The sequence below is a fragment of the Schistocerca gregaria genome, chromosome X, assembly GCF_023897955.1.
Source record: "Schistocerca gregaria isolate iqSchGreg1 chromosome X, iqSchGreg1.2, whole genome shotgun sequence".
Lineage (NCBI taxonomy): Eukaryota > Metazoa > Arthropoda > Insecta > Orthoptera > Acrididae > Schistocerca > Schistocerca gregaria.
This window is the reverse complement of record NC_064931.1, coordinates 169,893,859-169,910,794: the sequence shown is the minus strand read 5'-3', so window position 1 is coordinate 169,910,794 and position 16,936 is coordinate 169,893,859. Positions and strand designations below refer to the sequence as shown.

The 16,936-nt window shown below is 43.3% G+C and overlaps 1 protein-coding gene across 7 annotated transcripts in view; it reads left to right on the top strand.

Moving 5' to 3' along the window:
* The window catches only part of LOC126299404 (retinol dehydrogenase 13-like), an 86,747-nt gene extending 73,677 nt beyond the window's left edge, over positions 1-13,070 (top strand). For 6 of the 7 annotated variants that reach the window (XM_049991287.1, XM_049991288.1, XM_049991289.1 and 3 more), the window contains 2 exons: positions 7,256-7,463; positions 11,716-13,068. In XM_049991287.1, the coding sequence (XP_049847244.1) occupies positions 7,256-7,463; positions 11,716-11,854 (347 nt within the window). In that variant the 3' untranslated portion in view covers positions 11,855-13,068. Of the gene's footprint in view, positions 1-7,255; positions 7,464-11,715 lie in introns of all 7 variants that reach the window. The other variant, XM_049991290.1, reaches the window with a different exon arrangement.
* Positions 13,071-16,936: the final 3,866 nt, after the last annotated feature.

Genomic DNA, 16,936 nt, shown 5'->3' with positions numbered 1-16,936 from the left:
CTTCTGTTACAGAAGAAATGTTACAACTTGTCTTTGGAAACATGATTAGACGAATTGAATTGTGTATTCAACAACAGGGGTGATACTTTTAACATTTAATGTGAAAATTTGTAAGTAAAAATGAATATTGAATAAATTAATAACTTGTATTTCATTGAGTTTCATTTCGATATATTCACTGCGGCATATGACACGCGCGGCTAACAATCACACGTCACTGCGGAGAGACTTTTGAAAACCCATATTAGACTTGAAGCAAAAATTAAAATGACCGTTTTTGTCGGAAATTTAATGTAGTTTGATTTTCATTTTTAGTATGTTGTTCATGGCCCTTTGGCATACCACCGTACAAAAATTTTGGACTTCACGAATTTTTCTCCTTATTTTCCTATTTTGACGTTAACTGCTAGTCTGGTTTGCTGCTAGCGTCTGACAAATGGTGTGAAATGACAAGGAATGTTACAGGGAGTATATTACTTGTTCTCAGATGACAGGCACATAAGGGAAGGGACTACAGTGTGCTTGGTGCACTGTGTTGTGACCCTCCCTTTAGGTGGTGGTGATGAGACGTGGTCGACAGGAAGGTTGGTGACGAGTATGGCTGTCCTCACGTTTCCATGCAGTCCTACACGAGACCACTGTCGCATTCAGATGCTGCACAAATCCTTATGTTATACTATTCGACCAGCCGGTCATATGGAGATCTGCAATTAAGTCCTGTTCAGACCCTGTCAGGTGCTGACTAAAGCCGTCTCGCTCGAGTACGCGCCATTTCCGCGTCCTTCAGTGTGATAACATCTGAAGCTGTTGACGCCAATTCTGCACTTTCCAGTCACATTAATATAGACACTCGCAAAAACCTTGAATATCATACACTCCTGGAAATTGAAATAAGAACACCGTGAATTCATTGTCCCAGGAGGGGGAAACTTTATTGACACATTCCTGGGGTCAGATACATCACATGATCACACTGACAGAACCACAGCCACATAGACACAGCCAACACAGCATGCACAATGTCGGCACTAGTACAGTGTATATCCACCTTTCACAGCAATGCAGGCTGCTATTCTCCCATGGAGACGATCGTAGAGATGCTGGATGTAGTCCTGTAGAACGGCTTGCCATGCCATTTCCACCTGGCGCCTCAGTTGGACCAGCGTTCGTGCTGGACGTGCAGACCGCGTGAGACGACGCTTCATCCAGTCCCAAACATGCTTATTGGGGGACAGATCCGGAGATCTTGCTGGCCCGGGGAGTTGACTTACACCTTCTAGAGCACGTTGGGTGGCACGGGATACATGCGGACGTGCATTGTCCTGTTGGAACAGCAAGTTCCTTTGCCGGTCTAGGAATGGTAGAACGATGGGTTCGATGACGGTTTGGATGTACCGTGCACTAGTCAGTGCCCCCTCGACGATCACCAGAGGTGTACGGCCAGTGTAGGAGATCGCTCCCCACACCATGATGCCGGGTGTTGGCCCTGTGTGCCTCGGTCGTATGCAGTCCTGATTGTGGCGCTGACCTGCACGGCGCCAATCACGCATACGACCATCATTGGCACCAAGGCAGAAGCGACTCTCATCGCTGAAGATGACACGTCTCCATTCGTCCCTCCATTCACGCCTGTCGCGACAACACTGGAGGCGGGCTGCACGATGTTGGGGCGTGAGCGGAAGACGGCCTAACGGTGTGCGGGAGCGTAGCCCAGCTTCATGGAGACGGTTGCGAATGGTCCTCGCCGATACCCCAGGAGCAACAGTGTCCCTAATTTGCTGGGAAGTGGCGGTGCGGTCCCCTACGGCACTGCGTAGGATCCTACGGTCTTGGCATGCATCCTTGCGTCCCTGCGGTCCGGTCCCAGGTCGACGGGCACGTGCACCTCCCGCCGACCACTGGCGAGAACATCGATGTACTGTGGAGACCTCACGCGCCACGTGTTGAGCAATTCGGCGGTACGTCCACCCGGCCTCCCGCATGCCCACTATACGCGCTCGCTCAAAGTCCGTCAACTGCACATACGGTTCACATCCACGCTGTCGCGGCATGCTACCAGTGTTAAAGACTGCGATGGAGCTCCGTATGCCACGGCAAACTGGCTGACACTGACGGAGGCGGTGCACAAATGCTGCGCAGCTAGCGCCATTCGACGGCCAATACCGCGGTTCCTGGTGTGTCCGCTGTGCCGTGCGTGTGATCATTGCTTGTACAGCCCTCTCGCAGTGTCCGGAGCAAGTATGGTGGGTGTGACACACTGGTGTCAATGGTTCTTTTTTCCATTTCCAGGAGTGTATTTTGCAGCATGGTCCTTTGCGAGACGTGCAGGAAGAGAGTCAACGAGGTTGTGGAAGGTACCGACAAAGATGGGGAGCCATGTAGACTCCATTGCCACGACCAGCTGCGATACGTTCTCGGTTGAGTAGCCAAGTATCAATGGAGGGAAGCCTTCCGAAGTAAAGGTGATTTCAGGTGTGCCGCAGGGGAGTGTTGTACGACCGTTGCTATTCACATTATACATAAATGACCTTGCGGATGACATCGGAAGTTCACTGAGGCTTTTTGAAGATGGTGCTGTGGCATATCGAGAGATCGTAACAATGGAAAATTGTACTGAAATGCAGGAGGATCTCCAGGGAATTGACGCATGGTGCACAGAATGGCAATTGAATATCAATGTAGACAAGTGTAATGTGCTGCGAATACATAGAAAGAAAGGTCCCTTATCATTTAGCTACAATATAGCAGGTGGGCAACTGGAAGCAGTTAATTCCATAAATTATCTGGGAGTAGGCATTAGGAGTGATTTAAAATGGAATGATCATATAAAGTTGATCGTCGGTAAAGCAGATGCCAGACTGAGATTCATTGGAAGAATCCTAAGGAAATGCAATCCGAAAACAAAGGAAGTAGGTTACAGTACGCTTGTTCGCCCACTGCTTGAATACTGCTCAGCAGTGTGAGAACCGTACCAGAGGGGGTTGATAGAAGAGATAGAGAAGATCCAACGGAGAGCAGCGCGCTTCGTTACAGGATCATTTAGTAATCGCGAAAGCGTTACGGAGATGATAGATAAACTCCAGTGGAAAACTCTGCAGGAAAGACGCTCAGTAGCTCGGTACGGACTTTTGTTGAAGTTTCGAGAACATACCTTTACGGAGAAGTCGAGCAGTATATTGCTCCCTCCCACGTATATCTCGCGAAGACACCATGAGGATAAAATCAGAGAGATTAGAGCCCAAACAGAGGCATACCGACAATCTTTCTTCTCACGAACAATACGAGAGTGGAATAGGAGGGAGAACCGATAGAGGTACTCAAGGTACCCTCCGCCACACACCGTCATGTGGCTTGCGGAGTATGGATGTAGATGTAGATGGCACGAACACACCGAGCGAGGTGATTCCATAGATTCTCTTTTGGGTTTAAATTCGGGGAGTTTTGTGGGCAGAGGAATACGGTAAACTCATTCTGGTGCTCGTAGAACCACCGACATACACTGTTAAATGTGTGACGCGTTATATTGTCCTGCTGATAGATGCCGTCGCGGCCGGTCAGAGTGGCCGAACGGTTCTAGGCGCTACAGTCTGGAACCGAGCGACCGCTACGGTCGCAGGTTCGAATCCTGCCCCGGGCATGGATGTGTGTGATGTCCTTAGGTTAGTTAGGTTTAATTAGTTCTAAGTTCTAGGCGACTGATGACCTTAGAAGTTAAGTCGCATAGTGCTCAGAGCCATTTGATCCATTTGATGCCATCGCGCCAAGGAAAAACGTGCTGCATGTAGGGTTGGACATGGTCCCCAAGGATACATTCAAACTTGCATTGATCGATTGTGCCCTCAACAAGATCACCCACTGAAAACATCCCCAGGCCATTACGCGTGCATCTTTCCAATCGAGGAGGAAACGTTATTCATCTGAAAAGGACACATGTCACCACTCAGTGGATGCCCAGTTGCGGTGCTGATGTATAAATTCCAGCTTTCGTCGCCGATGATGAGCAGTCACCCCGGGTGCATGAGCCAGACAGCTGCTGTAGAGACCCACTCGCAGCAACGGTCGCTGAACGGTCATTGGGGAGACGTCGTTTGTGGCCCCCTGGTTCATCTCACTAGGGAACCTCCCCATCGCACCCCCCTCAGATTTAGTTATAAGTTGGCACAGCGAATAGGCCTTGAAAAACTGAACACAGATCACTCGAGAAAACAGGAAGAAGTTGTGTGGAACTATGAAAAAATAAGCAAAATATACAAACTGAGTAGTCCATGCGAAATATATGAAATATTAAGGAGAGTGTACGCTGAGGAGCGCCGTGGTCTCGTGGTTAGCGTGAGCAGTTGCGGAATGAGAAATCCTTGGTTCAAGTCTGCCCTCGAATGAAAAGTTTAATTTTTTGTATAATCAACTTCACTCCCCAGAATTCCAGGACATGTTCAGATTTGCTTGCACATATGCAGGATTTGACGGTCTACAAACGTAAATTTTGAAAACGCGAAAAACATGTGTTTTCACAGAGCACAGGGAAAACTGTGCGACTGTGAAACTGTTGCATTCATTTTTTGCAGTTTATGTGACAAACTCTCACGTTTTCATCACTTTTTTTGGGAGTGATTATCACATCAACAAGAAAATCTAACTCTGGCAAAGTAGAAAAATCTTTTTACCTAATCGCCAAGTGTACAAGTTAGGTGGGTCAACAAGATATTCCTGGCATGTGACGCACATGCCGTCACCAGTGTCGTATAGAATATATCAGATGTGTTTTCCTGTGGAGGAATCGGATGACCTATGACCTTGCGATCAAATGTTTTCGGTTCCCATTGGAGAGGCACGTCCTTTCGTCTACTAATCGCACGGATTTGCGGTGCGGTAGCAAAACACAGACACTAAACTTATTACAGTGAACAGAGACGTCATGAACGAACGGACAGATCATACCTTTGCGAAAATGAAGAAAGTAAACTTTTCACGCGAGGGAAGACTAGAACCAAGGACATTCCGCTCGGCAGCTGCTCACGCTAACCACGGGACCACAGCGCCCGTGAGCTCAGATTATCCTTGATGTTGCCTGTCTTGCGCATGGACTCCTCAGTTTGTATATTTTGCTTATTTTTTTCATAGTTCCACACAACTTCTTCCTGTTTTCCCGATTGATCTGTGTTCAGTTTTTCAAGGCCTATCCACTGTGCCAACCTATAACTAAATCTGAGGGGGGTGGGATGGGGGCATTCCCTAGTCAGCAGTCAGTTGCTCATCAGTTAGACATTTATTCACCCGTACACATCTCCGCAGGGTTCGTTCACCCCTGTCATCCATGGCCCCTGGTGCACCACAGTTGCCGTGGGGCCGGTTTTGGATAGCGCTGTTTTTCAATGCATGATATGCTTTAACAGCGTCGGTAAACGAACAATTAACATATTTAGCCGTTTCGGAAATGCTTCCACCCTTGGCTCGAAAGCCAATGATCGTACCCTTTTGGATGTCGGATATATCGCTCCATTTCCGCATTACGGCAACGACTGCACTGTTTTACCCATCCCCACGAAACGCTTTATGTGCCCTCCACTGCTAGTGCTGCCACCTGCCGTCTGTGAGTGGTTACTGGACGTTGACGTCGAACATCGACAGTGGTCTCATTAATGTGACTGGACTGCGTGTATCTACTAGACCTGGTGTGGTGTGCGTACTGTAAGACACACACCATCAGATTATTTGACTTGTCGCTCTAACGAAGTAGGCGAGTGTCAGCAATATGTCTCGTGGTCTTATCGTGGCGTGTTTATCTTCTGCCGTTAGGTCAGACGATAGAAATGCCACTTGCACACTTAGAGTAGCAGATTGACGGTGACCAACTTTAAACAGAACTTGATTCATTTTCACACACATTTATTAAAATAATAAAAAGCATACAAATTACTTAACTTGATTCTGGATGCTGTTTACAATTGACAATCTGAAGTTCCTTTGGTCTTGGTTTGTTAATCTTATTCTCACGTATCTCTAATACTTGAGAAAGTGTCTATTCATTTACCTTCATGGCTATGTACAGGAATATGATAATCTTATTAGGCGCAGACTGAAACTTGACTATAGACTGGTACAGACTAATGCAGACGCGTACAGACTAATGCAGACAAATGCAGACTGACAAATCGGAGGTCTGTACACTCGTTATAATACCTCGCGCGTTCATGTAGCACTGCGCGGGTGTGATCCGCGAGGAGCAGAGGGTCTACGTTAGCAGCAATCTCATTGGCTGCGTTACATATTAATACGCGGATCGGCGGAAGCAGAATTTGGTCCGTCTCTAAGGCAGCGCCATCTCGTAGTGCGGAGACGGACGAGCGCCGCGCCTGCGCTGTTGTGCTTAGCGGGGCGCGCTCTAGTGGGAAAGTTGTGTACGCACTGACTACGCGGAACTATGTACACAACACCTGGCAACAATACTAAACGCAAAAAACTCTGAAACACTCTTTTGGGCATTCTACTTGTCGCATAGAATTGCAACTCTGTATCATTTACGTACCCGCCGCTGCTGTGTACATGTACGAAGTTACATTGAGATCCGACCATGTCTTTTGGGTGTTTCACTTTTCTTGTCAGGCATTAGTTTAATAAGTCCATTAAGTTCAGATCCTTGCGGACGGCACTGGCGGAAACAGACAGCAGGGGGAAATATCTGAAATACTGAACGCCGATTCTAGACGATGCTTCACAAAGGAAAAATACGGGATACTGCCCCCTTTGCTGTACCTCTACAGAGATGAGCAATATTGATACTGTACAAGTACCAATGGAGTTGAAAAATAGCTAAAATTGCTCAAAATCTATAAACCTCTGGAGCGGTATGGAACTCTTGTGTAGTGTCTATGTTATTCTGGATTTGGACATATATGCATGGCGGACGTTTTTATGATTTTCTCTATGATATTATATACTCTTATGCCACAGCGTGCTGTGTGTAAGTACTGAAAGATTAAACTCAAAAGCATCAGTTCATAAAATTTTGTTGTTCCATTTCAAAGAAGTTTATCTAATTTCATCTAAAATTTGCTTTAAATTGCAAATCTATACATTCACTAACATCTTAGCGTTGAAAGACATAACACGTTCGTCGATTTGAGCAAGAGATGCTACTAGTCATTCACCAGTGGTGGTGACAAACTTCTGTCTTTTCTTTGTTTCAAAGTACACGGTGTACCGACCAGGGAATAAGATTTTCAGATAGTGGCTGTGTGTGATATTGTCTGTACAGGTAGCGGCGTAACGACATACAGCCTGCACCCTGGTGTTATCGCGACCGAACTAGGCCGCCATTTAGACGACTCGTTTTTCCCGGGCCTTAGCTGGATCTTTGGCAAACTGGGCCGCCTCTACCTGAAATCACCGAAGCAGGGCGCTCAGACCACCATATACTGCGCCGTCGAAGAGAGCATCAGCAATGAAAGCGGACTCTACTACAGGTACGGTACCAAACAATTTCATTGGCATGCACTGAACAAGTAGAAGAAAGTGTTTACATGAACTGCTTTTACAAATAAGACTGCGAGAGGCTTTTTTCTAAGTGGATCCACAGCGCCCAACTGAGGTGCTCATACTTCACCAATAACACTGAAAAGGTTCCCGCTCCCTCGATCATTTCGTTTACATACACTGCTGGACTAAAAGCGTGAGCACCCAGAAAACATGTTAAAATTAACTTTTGTACAGATAATAAACTAGGAATGAACAGAATATACAGAACAGACAAACCTCAAAAATACTACCAATCAGGAATATGTAAAACTAAGTACAGCGACTGTGACATGTTATAGAACAGACAAACAGGACCAAAATTTACTGCAAGATATAAAGAACTTATAAATAAAAACGAAAAACAACCTCTCCAAATTTAGTATGCCTTTTCGAGGACCGAGCGAGGTGGCTCAGTGGCTAGCACACTGCACTCGCATTCGGGAGGACCACGGTTCAATCCCGCGTCCGGCCAGCTTGATTTAGGTTTTCCGTGATTTCCCTAAATCGCTCCAGGCAAATGCCGGGATGCTTGCTTTGAAACGACACGGTCGACTTCCTTCTCCGTCCTTTCCTACTTCGATGAGACCGATGACCTCGCTGTCTGGTGTCCTCCCCGAAACAACACAAGCCATTTTCGAGGAAATCGATAACCTATAGTACACATAAACATTAATCTTTCTATTCTCCATAAAATCAAAAAAACGAACCTACATGAACAGCTTAGAGAAAACAAAACTTTACATACATTTGGCAAGAAATCCAAACAATGTTACAAACTAACAAAAACAACTTAAAAATGAAAAAAGTGTTGAAAGTTTTGACAAAATTCTTGTTGGTCATAGATAATTAAGAACGAAAGACAGTACTTTGTGTCACATACGCTATAAATCGATTCTTGTCAAAGATATAAATTTAATACCAAACCATGTGTATAGCATGTAAATAGATATTTTAATATCATGCACAAATATGACAAAAAGTAATTCGTAATCAAAAATAACATTTAAGATCTTATAACGTAAGTAAAAATTATGTCTGCGACTAAACCGTGTGCCCGCATCTCGTGGTCGTGCAGTAGCGTTCTCGCTTCCCACGCCCGGGTTCCCTGGTTCGATTCCCGAAGGGGTCAGGGATTTTCTCTGCCTCGTGATGTCTGGGTGTTGTGTGATGTCCTTAGGTTTGTTAGATTTAAGTAGTTCTAAGGTCTAGGGGACTGATGACCATAGATGTTAAGTCCCATAGTGCTCAGAGCCATTTGAACTAAATAGTGCGCATTTATACTATACAGGATGATGCAGCTGCTCCTGCCGATGTCATTTTATGCAACTTCATAACCTACGTGCGATATTTCCATCTTCTCTCGCTCCGTACAAGCGAACTATTAGTCCTACGGAAAAAATGAACAGGATGTTTTTGTAGGAAATTTAATGCAATTAAATTTTGAACAGGACTATGTTTACGCTAGAGACCGTAGTTATCGGTTTATTCAAGAAAAACGTACAAAAGAGACCTTCAAACACAGCCCCACTCCCACACACAGCCCCTCCACCAGTCAGGATTTCTAGTATGTTGTTCCTGGTACTTCCTTCTGCCATTGTAAAAAATTTACAATGGCGCGATTTATTTTCCATATTCGACATTTTTTGGTCTTCACTACCTGGTCTTATGACGCCAACGGCTTAGTTGAGCACATACAAACTGTAAAATTGACATTTGTGTAAATTTTACCTAACAGTTTTGTGAACCTTAACAGTATACAAGAAACAATTACAACATTGTATTCGCCAAGCATTCTTACTACGAAACTACTGTACTTTTAAGAGTTGAGTTTGGATGGAATTGCCAACGAAATTACAGTTACCATAACGTTTCCAAAAGTCCTTTTCCTTTCATTACCCTCACGGGCACGTTTAAATTAATAATGTCAACGAAATACCGGTGGCGTAATAGCCCAATCAATAGAGGCCAAAAAAGGGTGAACATCGGGAATAGCTCCTGCAGTCGGAAACTTTTGTGCAGCGGTTAGGAGTGCCACGAAGAGCATACTATAAATGATGGCTGGTGACGGATGAGTGAGAGGGAGGAGGTTTGAAGGTCACTCTTGTACGTTTTTCTTGAATAACTCGCGAACCGTGGTTTCCAGCGAAAACGGATCCACATTAAAATTAATGGTCCTGTTCATACGAGGGTTGCCCAGAAAGTAATGTACCGCATTTTTTTTTATCATCCGTAAACAATGCTACGATTGCGAAACGTTACATATCTATTATCTGAATTCTTCTGAGTGAGCGCGTCAAGTGTCCGTCACTTCCGAGAGGTGGCGTAGCTGCAGAACAGTTTCAAAATGGCGTCTGTACGTTATGCACGATACAAGCAACGTGCCGTCATTAATTTTTTTCACCGCAAGGAAAGAAACTGTCGGGAATATTCACAAACCCTTGTGCGAAGTATATGGAGCATCTGCTGTCGACAGAAGTACAGTTAGTCGCTGGGCACGGAGGGTGAGGTCATCAGAGGGCGCTTCAGCGGAGCTCCACGATTTGCAGCGGTCAGGGAGACCATCCACGGGTGTCACACGTGACATGTTGCAGCAAGCTGATGTTTGGGTCATTAAAGGATGCCATTTGTGGAAGACTTTTGAGGACGATGAGGAGGTGACTCACACCGTGAAGCACTGGCTCCGCCACCAGGAAAAGCATTGGTACCGACAGGGCAAACACGTCCTTGTTTCACGCTGGAGGAAGGCCATAGAACAGAATGCAAATTACGTGCAAAACTGGGGTGTGTAGATAAAACACCATTCCTTCGTGTGTGTAATTCCCATTATGTTCTATAAAGAATTGTTGTAGCAAAAAAATAGGTGCATTACTTTCTGGGTAATCCTCCTATTTTCAGTAGGATTAACAGTTTGGGTGTAGAGAGCGAAAGAAAGCGGAAATCTCGAACATGGTTTATGAAGACCAGGTATAACATTGTGGTTTGCATAAAAAGACATCGGGGGGAGGGGGGGGGGGCAGCTGTATCACCCTATATATAATTTGTGTAAGTGTCTGTACTGATAATAGTTTGATTTTTGATTTGTCTAGGTACCAGAATGAAATTTTCACTCTGCTGCAGTGTGTACACTGATATGAAACCTCCTGACAGATTAAAACTGTGTAGCGGACCGAAACTCGAACTCGGGGCCTTTGCCTTTTGCGGGCAAGTGCTCTACCAACTGAACTACCCAAACACGACTCACGACCTCTCCTCACCTTGGAGAACTAGCACTCCTGGAAGAAAAGCTATAGCAGAGACTTGGCTTAGTAACAGCCTCGGTGATATTTCCAGAATGAAATTTTCACTCTGCAGCAGAGTGAGCGCTGATGTGAAACTTCCTGTCTGATTGAAACTGTGAGACGGACCGGGACTCAAGCTCTGGACCTTTGCGTCTCTCGGACAAGTGCTCTACAAACTGAGCTACCCAAGCACGACTCACGACCCGTCCTCACAGCTTTAATTGCGTGAGTACCTCGTCTCCTACCTTCCAAACTTCACAGAAGCTCTCCTGCATACATTGGGTAGCTCAGTTGGTAGAGCACTTGCCCCAAAAGGCAAAGGTCCTGAGTTCGGGCCTCGGTCCGCCACACGGTTTTAATCTACCAGGATGTTTCATATCTAGGTACCGCTCGAGAAAGAGCCATTTCTCGCAACCGCTAGTGGTAAATAAAATATAAAAAAAGGTCTGATGGAGTATTATTACAACATTACACATTTCATGCAATTGTTTTGAGGCCGTGGAACCGTATACGTAAGGAATATTGCAGAATTTCCGTTTTTGTATAGCCTGAAATTAAAATTATTTTAACACTTTTTCTTAGGTCGCTTTCTTGTCTTTGTGCTTGTTCAATACAAATTTTGCAGTTGTTTTAAAACTAGCTTCCCAGTGATCTAGAGGCTTCAAATTTTAAATGTCACTCAGAACTGGATAACAATGCAGTATTAACTTGCTTTCTAGAAAGTCCATTCAGTAGGAATTGGAATATGGGTGGAAAGGTTTGGTAACGCTTGACATCTCGGCAGCCCTGGAGGACTGGCGTGTCATGTGGGCAGTACCGGAATGCGATAATATTTCAGTCTGTGTTAGCAAACACCAGCCTGCTCGCCGCACACAGGTGAAGACTGACCAGACGGACTTTACCTGTGTGTGTGTTGTTGCAGTGGGTGCAAGAAGGCGACGCCCACACGACGGGCGCGGAACGCGGAATCGGCGCGCCGCCTATGGGAGGAGAGCTTGCGACTTGTCAAGCTAAACGACTGGGACCCCTGCACCGCTCCTGACGGATCGCAGCCGCTCTGAACTGCCCCTGGACCACGTGGCCAACGACCATCTTCTCGCCGCCATGCAACTAAGACGCTTGCTCTCTCTCGTAAATCACGTACCTTTACTTCGGTGTTGAGCAGCATCACTGTCCACGCAATGTGGGCAAGCATCATCTTGTCACCGTGCAGCGAACTTGCAACAGGAACACTTGCTCTCTGTCGTAAATCACACGATTTTACTTCGATGATGAGTAACTGCTGATTGCGAGACAAGACACCAGAATGAGATTCCTGCCTGTTTTCATTTTATATTCGTATGATCAATTTTTCAGTTTACGATTCGCCACTGTCTTAAAAGACTTTTTTCAAATAATTGTCTTGCTGGAGTTGGAAGCTTCTATTGACTTTTTTTTTCTCAGAGTTTGCGAATTACATTTTCGTTTTTGTAAACTGCATCTTCCGTGAACACAATATATTTCTTTTTTATATTCTTTGCCAAACATGATTCGATACATGTGTATCGTTTTCAGTGGGTCTCACTTTATTTCTGTAAAAATATTGAACAACATTCGTTGTTGATTTTCTATTTTTGGCATATAAACCGTAATATGTGCATTTTTAATTTTCTTTTGGTTGCTCATATGAAACTACATCGACTGGGAATGTGTGTTTGTACAGGTTGACTTGCTTTTCTGCATTTTTATGGCTTAATTACATGTGATCTGCTACGTATTCGGAAGAATTTGCTTGGAGTAAAAAATATACTTTGCTGTCTTAGAAACTTTTTAGAAGCTGCATTTTTATTCGATGTTGCACCTTCCTGCCACACAGTTTTACAAGTACATCCCTGGCGTTCCTCGTCCTAGATTTGACAGAGAGTTTGTGAAACTTTAAGGGAAACAAAAACTGTCACCAAGACTGAGTTCGTAACACTGTTGGGCACATTGTTTTAATCCGTAATAAAGTTTCACTATTGTGTCTTTCCATGGCAGTTGAACCAGAAAAGAGCATTTGCTCATTCAGTATCTCAGATTTGGTCGAAACTTGTATTATTTGTTCTCCCTGTGAAGATAAGTAACCACAATAAATTTCAGCATTCTTTTATCTCTCTCTGATTCTATTTTATGGTATATCCAGATTTGGGAGTTGGTCTTTTATGACATTGTGATGGTACAAACGGACACTCGCTAACATTTTTGAAATTGGTTACCATTGGTGGATGTATATTCAACAACACAAATATTATAACAGAATATCTCATACCTATGTAAAGTCGTCAACACTGGAAAAAATATATATATACATTTGTATATTTGTATTTGTAAAAACATTATACACCAGTACATCGAAAATTACATTCTTTTCAAAATAATTCTCACTTGGGAAAATGAAATTAATGAGGTTATTGTTCCTTTGAGGTTTTTTTGCTTTTGTAGCAGATGGTGGATTTTAATTTGTGTACTTTTCAATTTTAAGTGAATGGACTTACAAAAGAAACAGGCTAAAGTGACCGTATTAAAAAGGTTAAGTTCATTCAGCTGTTATGCAACACTATGTACGAGTAGATGTAGTTCATAACTTTTTTTCCTCAGTGGAGCACATACACTCCTGTGAAAATTGCTAAATCCTTTCTGTTGATATTTTAGGAGATTCAGCAACAGGAAGCGCCTGAAGAACCGGAACCTCTCTTTTGCGCCAAAGGAACGATGACGAACACGCAAAGGGATGCGTAAATTGTACGTTAACATCATGCTCTGTTGTGTTTAATTCAGTGATTATACCAAAGTGGCGCAGACAGAATTATTCACAAGCTACATATCTTGATGGCATCTCAGTTTCTTCACTAGTAAAGGATGCCAATTTGTTACTCAAATTATATTTCAAGGTGGGCACCACATCTCCATTGATCTTCCTTCTAAGTTCCCTAAAGAATTTAATGGCTTAAAGTTATGGAAACTGGTTCCAGGACGTGTTTGAAGTCCTGCGAAACATTCTGCAAACCCAGAACGCGTCTGGATTGCAGACTCTTCATAAATAAAACAAAACTTAACTTTGGTGATGTTAACATTATAAAATTGAAACAAACCGGCTACGATAATGTTTGATTTCGTAGCGCCCTTCATAAACTTTCCTTTCGTGTTAATATTTTAACTAATTTGCTAGGCTATCAGACTCAGTTTTTCTGTGGATATTTGCAAAAAGCAACTACTCAGCACTGACGTAAAAATTGTTTTGACGCAGACATAGATGTATAAAATTAAATTAATTTTTATATTGGTCTGTATAGCCATCACTAAAAAAGTAGATTTTTTAAAAATGCGAATATGTTTCTTTGACGAATTCCGTGACAGTTTCTTCAGTTTTGTAGGCCATACCGACATCGTGTTTCTTATCATCAGATGTAACACAAAGAGATTTAACTTATTTTTCACATTCAGTATTTTATAGATGAACTAGCAGAGAAACCAGGGGCTTCCCGATTGTTTATTCACAGCTGTGCAATCACTCCCTTGTCTACGGCTCGTGGTCTCGCGGCAGCGTTCTCGCTTCCCGAGCACGGGGTCCCGGGTTCGATTCCCGGCGGGGTAAGGGATTTTTCCTGCCTCGAGATGACTGGGTGTTGTTGTGTCCTCTTTATCATCATCATTCATCCCCATTACGGTCGGAGGAAGGCAATGGCAAACCACCTCCACTAGAACCTTGCCTAGTAAGGCGGCGCGGGTCTCCCGCGTCGTTCCCCTATGCTCTGTGAAGAAGTACGAGACTTCATCATCATTCACGCCCTTACCACGCAGCGTCTGACCTTGTCAATGTTTATGATGCCGTGTCTTCTGAACTATGTGTTGTACAATGATATAATTTTATAGGAACATTAAGCGCCACATGTGGATAATGTCTGCAAAATACGCTGGGAATGGAGTTAGTAGCAACAAAGTAATAAATTTAAACGTCAGGCACTATGCGTCAGTTTTTCACGTGTCTCACTGTTTCTGACATATCTCTTGAAATACGTATCGCACATTGTAGGTACATACAGCAGCATATGTGGACAATGTCCTCACCATTTTTTGCGAAATAAGTTGGTAATTTTATTTTTTCCTCGGAATGGTAATAGTGTTTCTTTTGGAGGGCATTCATTACAGTGCGTAGCACACAGAGTATTTTTGTGAGATCTTTGTAGCTTTCTTCTAATGGTACTGCGTTCAGTAGTAAAATTACATTCTGAATAATGGTGCAGACACAATGAGTGTGTACGATCATCACTTCTTGAAACACACCACTTGGCGCGAAGCGAAAAAAAAAGGATATTTTAGTTTTTAAAATTTGAATAAATTTTGTGTAAATTACCTAAAATCAACTCTGTCCTCTCTCATTACTTATTTTCTGTGATTACCACAACTTTTGTATCTGGTAAAACTCTACACTGTTAACACTAAAAAAATTATTGGTGAATCAATGACTTCAGGTTTTAGTTTCTTTCCCCTTTTCAGGCTAGGGTCTACTAGAAAAACATTCTCTCTTAAAAGCTATTGTAATTGCAAGTATTCAGAAACTTTCGAGGTAGGAGAACTCGGGGCGGAACGGGATACTTAATGTTTAACAATTTCTATAAAATAAGGGATCACAAGGAAACACTTATTAAAGTGATAGAAAGACACCTTGTACTGTAACCTAATGTACCTTATCTTAAAATCACTTAAAACGATACATTTTGCGTTTTTTACAATTTTTCAAAGAAAGTCTTGCATATTTCCCGTTCCTCCCCACCCACGGGGCAGAATGGGATAAGGGTATTTTTTGTTAAATTGTTGCATAAACGTTGAATTTGAATTACGGATATCGTATTAAACTATGACAAAATGTTGTATAACAGGCAATTCAGACTAAGGAATGTGTAATTTAAACAATTAAAAAGTCATTCTTCAAAATGAGAAAATATTTTAATGTCATTCTGAAAAATGTACAATGCTTAATAACCACCAAACCACTAACTACTAGCCCTTTCGACAATAGTCACAAATCAGTATTTCCTCTTCATCTTCACTGTCTATGGCAGCACATGAATTGTGAGCCCACTCTGGCATGTGACCCAGCACTCTTTAGAAACGGAGTACAAGTCCCCACATAGAGATACGCAGCATCTTCTCTCTGATTCCTTCTTCTCCATCATCTTCTTCCTTTTATTTTTCTTAAGGTCTTTGATGTCCTCTGTTTTGGCTTTTTTTTTTTTTTTGGTGTACAGTTTGATATTTTTGCCTTAAGTTGCATTGCACCTGACGTCTCTGTCTTGACATTGTTCATATTTGTGCACCCTCCTCCTTTCTGTAGGCCTACTTTACGTGCGACAGCATTCTGCAGTTACTTCTTATAAGGAGAATCTGTTAATAAGACGGTTTTTCCTTTTCGTCTTGTAGTCCGCCGAGTATTTTGACAGATTATTGGGATTGGAGTGACACCTTCGGGTGATATCTGGAAAGCTGACTTGTTCGGCGAACATAGCTGGTTCACAGAGTCTGGCATCCACGAACATCCAGGCTGGGTTTCCTTTGTACTTGCATCAAAATATGACGGGGCAGAACGGGACACTATCCCATTCTGCCCCGTCCCGTTCCGTCCCAACAGCACTTTCGTGGTTAACTACTTTTATGGAGTGTAATAACTGACGTATTTAAACGCATTAAATAACTAAAGTATAACAAATGCCATACACTTTAAGGAAATGTGTCATTTTAGGGTATACAATTAACAATTAACAGCTTACCTGGCGTTGAAATTCACCAAACGTTAGAACACCGCAAGCGGTAACGTGACGGACAACAATGCACTTTGATCTCGCATTTCAAACTAAATCAGAATGGCTGCCCTCACTGCCCTTCCATTCGGAGAAATAGTTACATGCCCATACAACACGTTGCAACACTGTCCAGTCTAGAAAAGAGCAATTTCCCATTGTGCCTCGCTATCCCGAGTTCCCCTATTTAGAAATTTTTACCAGTTCAGGGTTACAGGGATAGTCACCAACCGAATTTATTTTTGTATTATAGCTTTTTGTAAATTTTTTCTTATGTTATCACCAGCAAGTCTATTTCAGCAGCGTTTTCTTCTACTGACTGTTAGG